The sequence below is a fragment of the Trypanosoma equiperdum genome (assembly GCF_001457755.1).
Source record: "Trypanosoma equiperdum strain OVI genome assembly, contig: ctg_1885, whole genome shotgun sequence".
In the NCBI taxonomy this organism is placed as follows: Eukaryota; Euglenozoa; class Kinetoplastea; order Trypanosomatida; family Trypanosomatidae; genus Trypanosoma; species Trypanosoma equiperdum.
This window is the reverse complement of record NW_027123932.1, coordinates 1906-16221: the sequence shown is the minus strand read 5'-3', so window position 1 is coordinate 16221 and position 14316 is coordinate 1906. Positions and strand designations below refer to the sequence as shown.

Sequence of the window (14316 nt, the reverse complement as noted above, 5' to 3'; positions counted from 1 at the left end):
CCCCCCCTTTTCTTTCCAGTACGTCATCTGATTTTCGCTGCTTCCAGCTATCCTCCAACCGTGTATACGTTATCTACTATCCGCGTGTGCACATTTATGCTCAGAAGCACGTGCAGAATTTGAATTTATTATTCTGTACCGTATATGGCTTTCAGCTGTTCCGCCTGAATGTTGAGGGTAGCAGAGTAGGGAACGGCGGGGTGGATTAGTTGAATATGTACCCAGAAAAGCATCAGTACATCATCTTTGATGGCAAGAAGGTGGCTTCCTCCCGCTTCAGAGAAGTAATAGTGAGGAGGTGCTTACTCCTGTCCGTTTAAGCGCTCTTGTTTGTTTCTTTCATATTGTATTAAACTTACTTTTTCTTTTGTCTGTTTGCTCCCCCGGAGAAGCAGAGAGACCGCGTTTATTTTCCCCTCTTTCAGGTGAGAGAAGAGGGAAATGTGTAGCAGACACTTGGTTTATGGGCCCAAGTATTTGTGTGGGGAAATGAATGATAGTCATCTGTTGTGTGGTGATAACAGATTGTGTGAGTGGTGAAACTTCCACATATCTGTTCAATCTGCTCACCAGTAATACTGGTTTGTGTGTTGTTTTTTCATCCTCTTTACAGTTGATGTCGTTTTCGAGAAGTGGGATGTGTTTGGTCGTCGAGTGTGTATTTATGGGGGTTTGGGTATCCCCTCCATTATGCTGAACTCAAAAACACGTTCCCCTCAGTTGCCGTTATTCATAACAACGTGCTGCACTTCATCTCGCTTTTTTGTTTTGTACCATACATGATTGCGTATTTGATTATCTATGTTTTTATCATATGTGTTGTTTGGCTATTGGTCGCTTCTTTCTTTCACCCCACATGTAGCTTCTAATGAAGAAGGCAAAAAAACAAGAGCCTGGTGGAAGGGGCATTCTAAAACACAGTTCGTCACCGGCTGGTAGTGAATCAAAGATGGCTTGGAAGTGCGCTACAGCCGTCTTGGATAAGGGTTCGGATATTGCCGATATCTTTGGTGTAATTAAAGATAAAAAACTGCAGTCTAGTGCCCAACCGGCGCGTGGCACGGTAAAGGGACAGTCACGGCTCACTACCTCCGATGGTCTTTATCGTGCGCCAGAGAAGACGTTGGAGCTGAGCGATGCAGATTTCTTTAACGTGTCCTCACAGCCAAAGGAAAAGAAGGGTAGAAATAAGAAGACGGGAAAAGGTGGCGGCCCACTGGCTGATTGTGAAGTACCGGAAACATTGCTCAGGCGGGAAGGTGTTGACCGCATCATTACCGTAGAGGAGCTGCGGAAAATTACATCATCAAACCCCAATGCGGGGACAACTCCAAATTGCCCCTTTGATTGTGACTGCTGTTTTTAAGACTTTGTCTAGGTAAAAAAGGTGTTTGTGTGTGGCGGAGGCAGGGGGTGAAGACCTGCAGGTGTAAACCACAAGTCCCTTTTTTGTTTTATTTTGGTCGTTTAACTGGAATGTGTACACGTTTATACCTGAGTGGTGTGTGGTAACGTCTCGACTATGCGGTTCGTGGGCTAGCACGTCTCACCACCTGGTAAAAATCTGTGGCGCTGCGGCTAACGGCACCGGTGGCGGTGGATTTGGAGGTGGAGTTTTCAAAAGTGGAAAACATTCGCCGGTGGTGCCGATAACACCTATGTTTCATTATTATGGCGTGTCCCGTTAGTGTATTAGTTGCTTGGGTCGATTTTATTCTCCCCTGTACCTTATTTCCTTCCCCCTTCTATTTTTTGACACTCCCCTTCCTTTTTTTTTCACTATGTGTGCTCTTCGTTGCGGTGTACTTGCAACGAAGCCCAATATATCAGCGGCGATCGTGGAGGAGTTAGGGAGAGTCGTACACCGCAGCGAAAGCGTTTTGTGCGCGTGCGTGTGCGTCTGTGTCTTCACGTCAGTGAGAGCATTTCCCACTTCACAACACCTCGTCCCATTTTCCTTTTACTATCATTTACGATTGCAGTGTTTCCTCGTGTGGAATGGATGTGCATTCCCCGTTACGATGTGCCCCTGCCCGTCGCTCACTTAAGTTCCCCGTGGGAGAACAATCACGGAATTTTCTGGCCTTCGATCCGTCAATCAGCAAACATGACCGCATGATTTTCCATATGGGGGTCCTTGCTCACGCCGAGTCACTCATTGATTCGGATATTCTGCCGTGCTTCACCGTGCCGGTGTACTTACCGGGGAATTACACAGAGTTACGGGTGATTACAGACAGACGTCATCCGGCATTCGGGCAAATTGGCCTCTTTGCGAAGAGGACGATTCCAGCGAATTTTGTTGTCACGCCCTACAGCGGTTATGTGGAGATTTTTGGGACTTCATGCAGCTCGAGAACATATACCATGGGTTACGGATCACTCAGTGATGATTACGCACTGGATGCGGAGTTTGCTGGAAATTATGGTCGGTTTGCGAACGATCCGAGAGGGATGGAGGGCGTTACGGCAAACATTAGTGCGGAGAGCCGCTTCACCGCACGTGGGGAGACATACACTGCTCTTGTCAGCAGACGAATCATTAATAAGGGGGAGGAAATTCTTATGTCGTATGGGAAGGCTCACAACTTGACGCACAGCCCGTGGACGGGGATCAAAGGTGAGTTGTTGACACGATATCGCGTGAGAAGTCCCATGCCATTTCAATTTCGGGGTGTAACGAGGCTTGAGGGCAAGTACAACGACAGCAATATTAGTGTTGACAATCGCGGGGGAAACTCGAGGATTGTGGGAGTATTGTCAGCTAACAGCTTGCAACCCTGCTGCAGCAACCAAAATAGAGTAACCAGTGGAGGGGTTACCGAGCGGAGCAGGAGCGGCAGTGGCCAACCAAGTACGAGTACGAGTGATACTGACGTGGAGTTGTTTTGGGAGTGCCCACAATGTGGAATGTGGAGCATCCGCAACTTTCCCACACCCCAAGTTGACTTCTGCCCGTACTGTCGCTCACCTCGGGTATATCGAACTCGGTTAGTTGCGGTTTGCTGCAGGGCGCCGCTGCCGCAAGAGGTGTTGACGGGCCCCACGTTACCGACCGAACCCGTTGCTTCGCAGCGTGAAACCATCAGTTCCACAGACGCACAAAATATTGCAGATGGCACTGTTGGTTCCAGTCCTGAGGCTAACTCTCACTGTTCTCATTTGTCCGTGCAGTCCAAGGACATACATAACGAGGACAACATCCGCGGCAGTCAAAGCAAGAGTTCAAGTGGAAGTGGAAGCACACAAGCTTCTTCAACCACGCTGTTTACATCTCATCCCATAAATTGGCCCCTGAACGTTCCGTTCTTACCGTGGCAGGTTTGGGATGCGGCGGTGCCGCTTACGACGATCGGCAGACACTCCAAATTTGACACCCATAATGACATATTTTTGTATACAGTGAATACGCTAGCGGAACAGGAGGCCGATCAACCGTTGTCAGACGAAATGCACCAAAGTGACAATAATTGTGGTGGTAGTTCCTCGCAAAACGAGCGCAACGAGGATGATGAGGATGGGGCAGAGGAGGAACCCCACGAAACGCGCGGAAAGAAGCGACCTCGGAGAGGTCGCCAGCCCCGGGTCCGGCGAAAGAAGGAAGAATTGTGGGTAAAAGAGGACCAAAACATTAGTGATCCGCACGTGCCCGGGAAATATGATATCGCCAAGCGCTGTGGTACAGTTGGTAGTTCCCCCGCTGCCGAGCGGGGGTTCTGTACCGATTACTTCTTCCTGTTGTCAGACTCACTGATTTGTAGTGGTAGTGGGGACGATGACGCGAATGCACTTCGAGCAGTACGGAGTTTGTTGAGTGACGTCACACGTCGGGTATTCGCCGGTAAGACGTACCGCAGCGGCGATGTTGTTGCATCCGTTGGCGGGTTGATTCAACTGGTGCACGACACGAGGAGGAGGCCCGACGGGTCCGTGATGCGAATTCCTATGAAGTACTTCATACCAAAGAGGGTGCGTGATGAGCTCAGCAGCAACCATAAGGGGGTTGGCGCCGAAGCGGCGGTTGAACGCATGGCGTTGGTGGATCTTCTAAGGCTGTTTGAGAGCCTTGCGCTAGTGGTTACAAATGAATTAATGTTTTGTCCCTGTATCGCCTTGCCGGACAGAGGTGATTGCGGAAGTACAAGCACTTCTGTCATAACTTTCAGCGGGAGCGAGGTCGGAGCCAATGCGCGAGATCCCTCACTAACGTCTCAACGGGTACTTGAGTTGTGCAATCTGCAATTTGTGCTCACAGTGGATGCACTCGGCTGCCCATACATTGCTGCAGTCGCAACGAAGGATATTAACACATTTGATCCATTTTTGGCTCGCATAGGCTAATAATAGTGCAAAATGGTGGGCGACAGATCGAGGACTACGTGGTAAATAAGGGGTACAGACGAGGGTTGGAAAGAGCGGGAGGACATACCATCACGTCATGGATATTTTTCCTCTTTTTCTTCCGGCCGTTATTTGTTGTGATGCCATAAATGAATCTTTGCCCGTTGCTTCACCGTCTAAACCCGGTTATTTACATGATGTTAGCACTGCTCTGCGTCAACGGCACGCCGTGCCGCACCAGTTCCCCTTTTTTCTTTGCTTCTTCGCTTTGAACTATTTATTTCTGTTTGTTCGGATTGCAACTGTTAGTAGTCTTTTGGATTTGAGAGGGAAGGGGGGGGGGACAATCAGCGGCAGAGTGGAAGAAGAGGTAAAAACATATTTAGGCATCAACGGCAACACCTACACTAACACTAAAAGGTGTGCTTGTGCGTGTCCGTGTGTGTGGACTCCAATGAGTGGTGACAGCGAGCCACCGCCACAGCTTCCGGTTGGAGACCATGGTTACCTCGCCTGCCGCCGGTGCCGCTTAATTATCACAGAGCAGCAGTTTCTTCATGAGGGCTGTCAGGTATGCGGGACGGGGCCGGTCAGTCGTGAGGAGCTTTTGGATGTCGCCACGGCGGAGTTCTCGAATTTTATAGGTCTCATTGCGCCGGAGAAGTCGTGGGTTGGTCGGCTAATCAACCGAACAAACTGCCCGAACGGAGTGTTTGCCACTGAGTTGTGCGATGAAGACGAAAGCGGTGAGGAGGAGGAGGAGGTTGAAGAAAACGACGTATATGATGAGGATGAGGATGGTGACAGTGGAAATGATGTTGACAATACTAATGGTGATGGGATGCCTGGCGGGGATAAACTAGGACCAGTCATGACGGACGAGGAACTGCTGTTGGCGATGAGTGGTGCATGATCGAGTACACAGGGGTTAGGGCAGGAAAGATGCCTTAGAGTGGGAAGATGGTAAAAACAAAAAGAAAACGGTAGCTCGTTGACAAGGCATGGTGGAGAGGCAGGGAATGGCCGAGAATCATGTGCATATTGTGGTTTTGCGCTGGCAGTGTGTTTTCATTACAATTATGTCTTGCATCCGAAGGTTATGCGCTTCCTTGCTCGTTGTTCTATACACCCGTCTCTTTTTATGTTTTTACTAGACACCTGTTGTTTTATTTTTGTATTAGGCAGAATATGTCTTCATTCATTTCGTTTTCCACCATTTTCAATTTGTTGTTCATTGTTTCACTTGAAGATAGGGCAGAGATAAGAAAGAACAAAAGTGACTAACGTCATCGGAAGGCCAGATAGGGGTTTGATATACCCAAGGCTAGGGGAAAAGCAAGAACTGGTTAAAAGAAGACCGAGTAGAAGGAGGGAACCCAATTGAGACGGGTGTGGGAGAATTTATTATTGTTGGGGTTTAGAAAATAATTGCAAAGATGACTAACGCGCAGAGTCCTGTTCTTCTTCCCTCGCAGTTCATGCCGCAGAAGGAGGACACGAGAAGCACGGACGCGTACGAGGAGCTTGTCGCCAATTACATTTCATTGAAAGCTAAAATGAACCCACTGCTTTCGTCGCAAGTGGAAACCATACGTTTTAGTGAGGTTGTGGATCTTAGGCGGAATTATATCGGTGCCGTTGGGCTTCAGGCTGTGACGAGCCTCCTTGTGAAGAACGACAAGTTGAAGGAGCTCATTGTTCCTTGCAGTGGTCTCAACAATGACTCTGTTGCTTTCTTCTGTCGGGCAATGATTAAGCATCGGAGTCTAGAAAAACTCGATTTTTCAGGTAACACTATTTCTCTCACTGCCGGATTGGCGGTCCTTTCACTGCTGCAACATAACCCTGGTATTGTACATGCCGACCTGAGCAACACACAGGTACCTGAAGGAGTTATGAAGAAGATTGAGAAGGCTCTTGAACGAAATAGACTGTGTGAGACGGCAGGTAATGCCTCAGGTAAAGAGGTGGCCACTCGCGAGGAGTGTGCTGAGGGGCGGTGCGCAATTGAAGCATTCAGGGTGGACGCTGAGGGGAATAGGATCACTGGCACTGTTGTTGAAGAGAAACCGGCAACAAGTACTTTTGCTTCAACAATGCGGGAGACGGTGCGCAAGGCTGATTGGATGCAGAAGGAAACGGTTGCACTAGATCGGCTTTCCACCTTTACAAAGTCGGTGGTTGCTTCAGGTAACAAGTTTGTTCCCCTTCCCCACATCGAATCCGGGTGGCGGTTGTTGGAGGTGGCCATCCTGGCTCCACCATTCATATTCCATTCGGAAACAGAGCTGCTCCTCAACCGGGTGTTTCCTCTGTTGAATGAGGAATTCGTTGGAAGCAGGGTCCATCTTAATCCCTTATTTAGCCCCCCAGAGGAGCCGGCCGGCGTGTGCCTGAAGAATCTACGTTTTGCCATTCAGGTGGATGTTTTGCGTGACGTTGAGAAGTCTCGATTCTTGACTCTTGAACTTATAGGAGACCGTGAAGGAGACTATCGCGCCATGACGGCGAACGACATGTTGAACCGTCAGAGTTTGGGCGCACCCTACCGACTCAGGTCCATGAGCTCACAAGTGGTTCCCTCCGAAAGTCCTCAAGCTCCACCACTTCAGCCAGTTTTACATGCCGCACACAGACGAGCTATGGAGGTCTCCAGTTGGCGTATAATAGCCACGCGGAAGGGAACCCGCAAGCTTGGAATTCCACCCTCATTGGCGCCGCTACTGACGGAGGAACCCCCTATTGAGCACCCAGACTATCTTCAACGGCAGGTGCGCCGTACGTGCACTGTGGCTGCAAAAGAAGTGTGCCCATCACAGTTAATTTGTTGCGATGCTGCTGTAAAGGAGAAGAAGTGGCAGGAGCACCAGGTGTTCAAACAGTACGTTGTTGAGGGAGCAGATACACCAGAGCTCGTGATACCTGACTACAACGCTGAGTTTGACCGGTGTGGTGCAGACGGCCAGGTCCACCTTAAGCATTTGGAAGAGTTCTGTCAAGCCGTGTATGAGCGGATACAACGCGTGATGTCGGCCCACTTTCCACCGGTTAAGGAAGGACACCCTTCGTACTTCTATGGATCGGCCGAGAAGGAAAAGGTGTTACAAAAACTAAAACAATATCACGAATGGTTACACACACTTCTCTTCTCGCGCCTTCACTGTCATTTGGTGAAAAAGAATATCACCAACCGATTGGACCTGTACGTTATTGCGCCGCCTAGCAGAAATTCTCTGTTGTTGCATAGTGCAGACATCAGTGCAGTCAGTGAACTCATTTCATCATTCACGTGGGGACTACTGACGAAAAGCGCGCAGAAATGCCGTGTAGCGTACCACACGACACACTCTGCTCTGCTGACAGAGGAGCCCACAGAGCTCCGCAATATTATATGTACCATTATTCATCAGTTGTATCCTAATCAGGAGGTGTATCGATCAGCGATCGGTGAGGTGGACTTGGGTCGGCTTCAAAGACTGTTTTTGGATACCATAACAGAAAAGGGAAAGATGGCTGAGCAACTTAACGGCAACGGCGATGCTAAGTCCGATGGAAATGAAAAAGTTATTACTGTTGTTATTCTAGATGGAATAGATAATGTCATTGCGCCCGTAGAACCGTGCACGGCACTAAGGATGTGCGAGAAAACTGGGAAAGACGTTTGGGAAGCGCCAGCTCTACGACCTGGTGCTTTCGCTTGTTTGCCGTATTGTTTGTCCCGCAACGTACGACTGGTGTTGGGATGTGAGACGGATTCCACACTGTACAAACAATTACAAACACGTGGCAAAGACAGCGTAGAGTTCCTCCCAGTGGGTAACATGACGCCTAATGATTTTGATGATATGCTTCGACCTGAGGTCATGGGAAGAATTGGTGTGACCCTGTCGGACGATGACTTTATGTTGATTCGTCAGAAGGAGCAAGCACTGTGCCCAGAGTATGTTTTACAGGTTGTAGATGTGCTACGCAGTTTTAATGAGGCACCTGGTCTGGGGACACATGCAATAAAGGTTTCACTACCCGGCACAGTTGATGGTATGGTGCAACAGGTCTATGACAAACTGAACGATAGCTTTGGCACGGCCCTTATCCGAAAGTGCACGCGTTTGCTCGTTTGTTCCCGATGGGGTATTCATGAACCCCAACTGCGTGCCATGTTACAGTTGACCTGCACGCGTTTTAACCGCTTAATTCGCATGATGAGGCCCTTGATTTACAGTGGCACAGTATGTAACATTGGAACAGAAGGTGGAAACGCTCTTAACGTTCGTGTCTGTATACGATCACGCGCGTTCCGCGAGCTGATTAAACGCGAAGATGTTCTGGAGGAGGGAAGCGAGAGCGATTACAAGGTGTGGCACGGTATGCTGCTGCGTTGTTATCATGATGTGGTGCACGAGGTTCTTGGGCGTGAGAAAGGGGAGGTGCTTCTTGGACTATCATCAACAAATCCGTTCGAGCGAACGGCGGTAAAGGAACTACCGTACCACGCTGTGGAGGCGCAGGAAGCTCACGTCATACACCGCGTCGTGCTAACCATGCCCTATTTGATGGTTGTATACCGTAATTCACTCGGTTACCATCTGGTAAGGGAGCTCATCAGTGCCTTTAATTCCTTCCATGAGTCCTATGAAGTTGGTGAATATACATTCGACGAAGATGTTGATGTAACCACCCGCCAGAAACCAACATCAATTCTTCGTCTACGCGACTACATATACTTTTTGCGGCAGTATAACTCAAAATTAACCAAGTATCCACACCTGGTGGTTGGGACAGCGATTGAAAGTGGAAACCGGTACCCATACGTTTCAATGGATGCGAGAGCGTACGTTACTCAAATGCTAACCATCACCTGCCCACTCCGCCAGCGCCGCCTATCGTTTTTCACCACTATGGCCCTTTCAGCGAAAAAACAAATTCATCAGAGGACGATTACCGCTTGCTGCATTCCCTCACGCGGTAAACGTATTATCACCGCTAGTGCCGATCGCAGTATCTGCGCGGTACATCCTGTTACGGGTGCTGTAGAAGTGCAGGTGAGGCGCTCGCCGTCTGCTGTGGAAAGTTTATTGTGGTGCGAAACGGGAGCTTACCACGCCACAGTTTGTCACGACCGTACGTTACTAATCTATGACAGTGCGGAGATGAACATCGTCTCCCGGTGCGATGGCGGCACTTTTGGAGCACCACTGACTTCTGTGGCCTTCTCTGCCCGTGGCCGTTTCTACTTAGTAACCACTGAGGATCTCTACCTTCGCGCTTACGACACAGAAAAAACTTCTGTTGTACTGGATGTGGATCAGCGCCATTTCTTGGAAAAATGCGAGATGGCAGACATCAACAGGATACGAGGCTTCACTACCGTGTTGCCGCATAGGTCCGAGGACGAAATATTCTACAGTGTTTGTCACAATGTTGTAATAATGTGGCAATTGAGTACTGCACGCAATGCCTTCGAAAAGGAGAGAACCTTTAGCCTTCCCTTCAGCGTAGAATCCGGAAAGATGATTCGCTCCTGTACCCACTTTCTTCTTTACCCAGCACCATTCCCTCCAACAGCCAGCGGACATTTGCCACCACCCCGGCAACTGCGGTTGTGCGATGTGGAAGCGGGGCGGGAAGTGGCCGTATTGGTGAGCTCTTGCAATCACGTAGTGTATCAACTCTCCTCAAATGAGCGGATGGTGGCGGCCGGGCTTGAAGATGGATCCGTTGCAGTCTACCGTCTTCCGTGGTCACGGATACGACAAGTTGGAGATGCGGCTGTGGATGTTCTCACGGTGACGCCAACAAATCACTTCAGCGCATTCCGCTATTCCGCTTTACCCACTGTGAGCGGGTTACGCTTCAAGTGGGGTGACGATGGCATTTTCGCCTTGGGCAACGACAAGCAGTTGAAGTTTTGGGTGCTTCCAAGGAAGCATATGCCCTTTCCCGTGCCTGACGATGACACTGTAGATGAAATGCAAGGAGAGAGCATTGAACTAATGGAAGAAGAACCTGAAGATGAGGTCATAGAAGGCGTGGCTGATGCTGAGTTTGTTCATGAATGTGAAATTACTGCTTGGGATGTGGCTACAGAGCCTAGCGATAAGGCCGCGGCGGTGGTAATTGGTGACCCGACGGGCCGGTTAACGATGTTACGCATGTGGAGTCCGGCGACATAACGGGAGCGGGAGAGTAATAACTAGAGAAAGAAAAGAAATAGAGGACGCAAGAGGGAAAAATGGGTTGAATGGAGCTGCTAATCATGTCTTTCCTGTGGTTTCAAGGCTTCATTCCCTTCCTCGCATGGTTGTCTCTCACAGTAGATCGTGGTTCTGCCTTCGCGTAGCTTCATGTCCGGCATGAGATTGTGGGAAAAAAATAAAACGGCAAAGTTGACACACAAAAAAGCGACAACAGCAGCAATAGGGTGTTTTGGAGAAAGCAGTTCTAAGGTTCGCAGGTTTCATATTATGAGAAGCAGAACTACGTCCCAACTGTCCAATACCGATGTTTAGAAGAGTGAGGTGTGGAAACGAAAACAAAACATTGATTCAATAAAATTAGTGTAGCTGTTTTCACCATGGTGTCCACCTCTGTTTACGTAAATGGTAATCACACATATGTGCCCCATGTATATAGTGTTTCCTCCGTTCGTGTCAGGGCATATATTTGTGTGTGCTCCTGTTTTCTGCATTTGATTGTACCTTTTCTGGCTCCGGTAAGTATCTTTTTTAAAATTTTTTTTTTTTCACGGCAACGCCACAATAACATGTGCGAAAGCACAGGGATGCATATATGAGATTACATATATCTTTACATACCTACGAAGATATGGTTAAAGTGTTGTCTTTGCTCCTCTCATTACTCAAGCACCCCCTCTGTTTTCGGGTGTGTATAATATTAGACACATAAACGTGTGCATGACTGTTGCCCTTTCACTGCACTTGTATATATACATGCATACATGCACATATGTTGGGTGTATTCCTTGGATGAAGGGAAGGACGTGGGGAAATGTATCACACCAACCAGCCAACTAGGTCACTGATCCTCTTCTCTTTTCTTCTTCCTTTTCCTCTTCACTATCATTATTATGTTTGCTTTACAAGGGGAAGGTTCTCATTAAGCGGAAGATAGGGGGAACCAGACCCTCCAAGAGGAGTTGACCTGACCGTCTACGGACACACTTTCACCGTGTCAAGCACTTTAGTAATAGTACAGACGGAGCCCTCAACCTGACTTGGGGCATCCGTTGATTGCGACACACACACACACGCACACACACACACACAAAAGGAGAAGTGGCGAAAGAAAAGAGGAAGCAGAGAAGGTAGAATTGGGGGAAGGGGGAAATTTGGGAAATCGGTGAAGGTTGTGTGTACCTCGTGCGTTGTGGAACTCACCTGCGGTTCGTGTGTGTTTGTCTACCTGTGCGTCTGTGTGTGTGTGTAGTTGGTTGTGTCACTGCTGCTCTTCAACCCAAGTGAGAGGAGTGGCAACGAGAAAATCTTCCATTACTGGGGCTCCTTTTGTTCGTCTTTCGTAGAAGTCCCTACCACTACCGTTTCTGTTCCATCTGCCCTCGTGCACGGCATTACCAACGCAACAAACGACGGGTGTGGTGTGGTGGGGGGTTATTTCTGATGCGTGCGGAGATTCCCGGTGTTGTCCCTGCGGTGGTGTCACAGGTGTCGGAACATCAACTGCCGCATTTATACCCCCGGCACACTGCCGTAACCGATAGTACTGCACTCCCACGTGAGAAAAGTACATTGCAGCGGACTGACACAACTGACTCTCAGTTGTTTTCGTTGGCGGATCTTCAGCTGGCGCGTGGAAACACCCGGCGGCCGTCCCGTAGTCGACCGACTAGTCCGATTAGGAAAGATAGAATCCCACGCCCGCCTTCAGTCGAATTTGATGTTCATCTAGAGGTGCCTAGGCCGCACATCCGTGTTTCGGCGTTGCCAAAACATGTCATGTGGCCACTGCCAATTCCGCTTCCAAATTTAGGTAACACATGTTATATGAATTCGGTGGTGCAGTGTCTTCGACAGAGCCCGTCGTTGGCTCTCGCCTTAGAGCAGTGCCAGTTGAATGCTGAATCACATCCGGCAGCGGCGGCGATGCTGAACTTCTTTAGGATGTCGGAAGGGGACCCAAAGGAATTTCTCGTTACCTTCAAATCCGAAGCAGCGAAGTACAATGATGAATTTAAGGATTTCACTCAAGCGGATGCGCATGAGTTTCTTAGAACCTTCCTTTCGGTAGTGCACAATGAAATCAATACCGCACCTCGCGCTAAGTTGCACATTGATGATATGGGTTATGTTGGCAAGGAGGATGAGGAGACAGCGTTCGGGATGTGGCGTGATCAGTTCGCATGTTTCGACAAATCTCCCATTTACGATCTCTTTGGGGGAACCACGCTTGGGACTTGTTTCTGTAACAGCTGCGAAAATTCTTCAAGGACCTTTGAAGCGTTTTTGGATCTTTCATTACCTATAGGACACGAAATGCCATTTGGTGCCAATCTTGAGGCCATTCTTCAGGCTAACTTTGTGGAAGGTAAAGCGGAGAAAATGGATGGAAGTAATCGTATTTACTGCTCACGATGCAAACGCCTTCGCTCGGGAAGCCGATGTGTTGTCGTGAGGCAATGGCCAAAGTTATTAGTCTTGCATTTGAAACGATTTGACGAGTATGGGAAGAAGAATCTTGTAAATGTCATATACCCCGAAACCTTCATGACAGGTGGGGAGAAATCATTGCGATATAGTTTGTATGGCGTATTGATGCATAGCGGTACGGAGATGTCTGGACATTACACAAGTTATGTGCGTGTGGCGTTTGGCGAGTGGTACCTTTGTAATGATGGAGCAATTACACCTTCGCGGTCTGTCGATGTAATGCAAGAACTTGAGAAGGCGTATATTCTCTTTTATGCAGAGGTACCTCAGGTTGAACCAACTTTTTTTTGAAGAATGATAATGATGGAGGGGTTGGGAAGAAGGGGGAGACATTTGTGTGTGGTTGGGTGAATTGTGTTTTTGTACTTAATGTTTCTGTTACTGTTTGTGTTAGTTTGCGTTACTTTGCTGCTTCCCCCCTCCCTTAAATGTCGTTGTCGGCTATTTCAATTTGTTAAGAAGAGGTTTGGTGGGTGTTTTGTATGCGTATGTTTATGTTTGTGTTTTCAATTCTTCGTTTTCATATCACACGTTTGTCTGATTTCGTGTCGTAGTGGAAGAGAAAGTGATTTAACGTCCGTCTTGGCTATTTTGTGCGACGTGTACGCATTTTACCTTCTTTAACTTTTTCTCTTTATCTTTTTTTTCTCTTTTCCGTTGTAGCAGTTTCTTTTTTTTTTTTGGCTTCATGATGTTCTTTTTTTTTTTGTTAAAAAATTTTTTGATCTTTCGTTTTATCTTTTGGTAAAACAAAAAAAAATCGTTTCTAAAGAGAGAAACAATAAAAGCAAGACATTAATATCCTCTGTTTGTTTATTCCTGTGTCTTACATGCCACCGAAAAAAAAAAATAAAAAATAAAATGGGATTAGTGGAGTATCGAACCAATGAATAGTGTTAGATTCATTTCACTTTTTTTCTTCTCTTTTTCTTTAAGAGGAGAAATTAGGGGGAATAAAAATCTAAAAGCGGAGAAATGGAATATGAATAAATGAAACAAATGAAGAGGTACAAAAAAAAAAGAAAAAAAATTATAAGGATGAAGTTGTTGAAGTGGAAGAGGGGATTTAATGGTAGATGAGATGGTTTTTATCCGCTTGAGTTTGTGTGTTCTTTTTTTAAAAAAAATAAAATAAAATAATAAAATGAGAGATAAAATCAAATAAGGAGGAGGGGGAAAGAATTTTTTTTGTTGATTGATTTCTATTTTGGTGCTAGTGCTGGTGCTGATTCTGAAGATGATGTGTTTTTTTGTGTGTGCGGGAAATGAAGCAGCAGAAGTGAAGGAAGAA

At 47.7% G+C, this 14316-nt stretch overlaps 4 protein-coding genes and 1 pseudogene across 5 annotated transcripts; all 5 read left to right on the top strand.

The window, feature by feature from the left end:
* Positions 1–868: 868 nt before the first annotated feature.
* Positions 869–1366, top strand: TEOVI_000785700:pseudogene (annotated as a pseudogene). The gene has a single exon. A coding segment is annotated over exon 1 (498 nt).
* Positions 1367–1998: 632 nt separating this feature from the next.
* Positions 1999–4341, top strand: TEOVI_000785600 (SET domain containing protein, putative; the record flags this gene model as incomplete). Its single annotated transcript, XM_067223496.1, has 1 exon — positions 1999–4341. The coding sequence occupies one exon, from the start codon at positions 1999–2001 to the stop codon at positions 4339–4341; it is 2343 nt and encodes a 780-aa protein (XP_067079597.1).
* A 454-nt stretch (positions 4342–4795) lies between these two features.
* On the top strand, positions 4796–5254 carry TEOVI_000785500 (Spt4/RpoE2 zinc finger, putative; the record flags this gene model as incomplete). The annotated part of the gene is made up of 1 exon (XM_067223495.1): positions 4796–5254. One exon carries the CDS (start codon positions 4796–4798, stop codon positions 5252–5254), a length of 459 nt encoding a protein of 152 aa, XP_067079596.1.
* A 523-nt stretch (positions 5255–5777) lies between these two features.
* Positions 5778–10514, top strand: TEOVI_000785400 (Flagellar Member 5; the record flags this gene model as incomplete). Its single annotated transcript, XM_067223494.1, has 1 exon — positions 5778–10514. The coding sequence occupies one exon, from the start codon at positions 5778–5780 to the stop codon at positions 10512–10514; it is 4737 nt and encodes a 1578-aa protein (XP_067079595.1).
* A 1464-nt stretch (positions 10515–11978) lies between these two features.
* On the top strand, positions 11979–13316 carry TEOVI_000785300 (cysteine peptidase, Clan CA, family C19, putative; the record flags this gene model as incomplete). The annotated part of the gene is made up of 1 exon (XM_067223493.1): positions 11979–13316. One exon carries the CDS (start codon positions 11979–11981, stop codon positions 13314–13316), a length of 1338 nt encoding a protein of 445 aa, XP_067079594.1.
* Positions 13317–14316: the final 1000 nt, after the last annotated feature.